The sequence below is a fragment of the Anneissia japonica genome, unplaced genomic scaffold (assembly GCF_011630105.1).
Source record: "Anneissia japonica isolate Jap-2015-1 unplaced genomic scaffold, ASM1163010v1 scaffold2878_len565122_cov162, whole genome shotgun sequence".
In the NCBI taxonomy this organism is placed as follows: domain Eukaryota; kingdom Metazoa; phylum Echinodermata; class Crinoidea; order Comatulida; family Comatulidae; genus Anneissia; species Anneissia japonica.
This window is the reverse complement of record NW_022758092.1, coordinates 559,324-560,854: the sequence shown is the minus strand read 5'-3', so window position 1 is coordinate 560,854 and position 1,531 is coordinate 559,324. Positions and strand designations below refer to the sequence as shown.

Below are 1,531 nucleotides of genomic sequence, written 5' to 3'. Positions count from 1 at the left end.
CAAACATTGACAAAACGCTGGATTTATTCTTTATAATATCACATTGTACTAAAGAGTCTAATGTGAAGGATCGGATGAGAAAGAACATTGTCGGATAAATCATTTCTGTATTACTACCACACTTTCGGTAAAAATTTATATACGAAGAAAAACACATTTTACATCTGAGTAAAGTATCTGCAACTTTCCCTGTGTTAAGCAAGTCAAGGAAAAGTATGGAGGTACATAGAAACGACACAACTCGCATTGCACTGCAAGATCCCCTTGTGCTGGTCGTAGCTCGTTGGGTATTGGCTATTATTGGTATCGTCGCAAATTCCACTGTCATATTTGTGTTCATCTACAACAGGACTTTCAAGAAATCTCTATCGCTGAAATTACTTCTTCATCAGACTGTGATTGATTTGATTGGCTCTATGATGTTTTTGATCTTCTACAACATTGAGGTTCCTGATGGCACTAGTGGAACCATATTTTGTAAACTGCAGTTTCTCTTCTTCTACATGTCAGTAACATCGACTTACAATTTTGTTGTGCTTACAATTGAACGCTATATAGCTGTCGTCCATCCAATAACATATCATCAGAGGCTATTGGGTGGGAAAATTACATACCTGTCACTCTTTAGCCCTCATGTATGCGGTTTACTTTTATCAGGACTGATACCTGTAAATGCAGACGTAGAACCAGGCATGAAAGAGTGTAAAATTGAAGTGACCAACAAGGCTGCAACACTATTAGTTATTCCTCAGTCGCTGATACCTCTTTGTATTATGGTATACTGTTATGTGCGGATGCTTTTAAAATTACACAAAACACGAAGAGTTAACCACGAATTTCCGACTGAAAATCAACCTAGGTTCAGCAGTAGAACTCAAAGGATCAAGTCGGATCTGTTGGCTACCCTCTTATTAATTGCATTTATTCATATTTTTACAATATCTCCAAGCTGTGTTTTTTTTCTTTACTTCATAATAAGTCATGATTTTATTCATGTATTTCATGAGGTGAGTTTGTTGATGTTGGATTTAAATCTTACTATTAATCCATTTATTTACTCTATGGCATACAAAGATTTTCAAAGGGGACTTCGCAAGATCATACAAGACATACGCCAAGGAGAAACTCTAATTCAAGAATAAATGAAAACCAAAAGAAAGATTAGCTTTGATAAGAGATGAATAGAAAGAGAAAAGATGTAAACGGTTGATAAAGAAAAGATGAAAAACAATATGATGCGTACGGTGTGGCGTTGCGTTCTCCGCAGAATCGTGTCAGATGCAATGAGTTCCCGGCTTTTAGTCTTAAATATTACGATTATTATTATTATTATTATTATTATTATTAGACATTGTTGATATAATAATAATAACATTGTTTAACTATATTACAGGGGGAGGTTTGAGGTTAAACTAGAAGTTTGTAGATGATTTGACATGCGGATATTTTTAGTAATGACAACAAAGAAACCCAACATTAACATTCTGTATATCTGTAATGAGATTTTTTTTCTGGACCTGAACAGGATTTA

The 1,531-nt window shown here is 34.7% G+C and overlaps 1 protein-coding gene across 1 annotated transcript; it reads left to right on the top strand.

Annotated features, from left to right (window-relative positions):
* The first annotated feature begins 215 nt into the window (after nucleotides 1-215).
* On the top strand, nucleotides 216-1,131 carry LOC117124996 (cardioacceleratory peptide receptor-like). The gene is made up of 2 exons (XM_033271344.1): nucleotides 216-776; nucleotides 1,075-1,131. The coding sequence occupies exons 1-2, from the start codon at nucleotides 216-218 to the stop codon at nucleotides 1,129-1,131; spliced, it is 618 nt and encodes a 205-aa protein (XP_033127235.1).
* The last annotated feature ends 400 nt before the right edge of the window (nucleotides 1,132-1,531 follow it).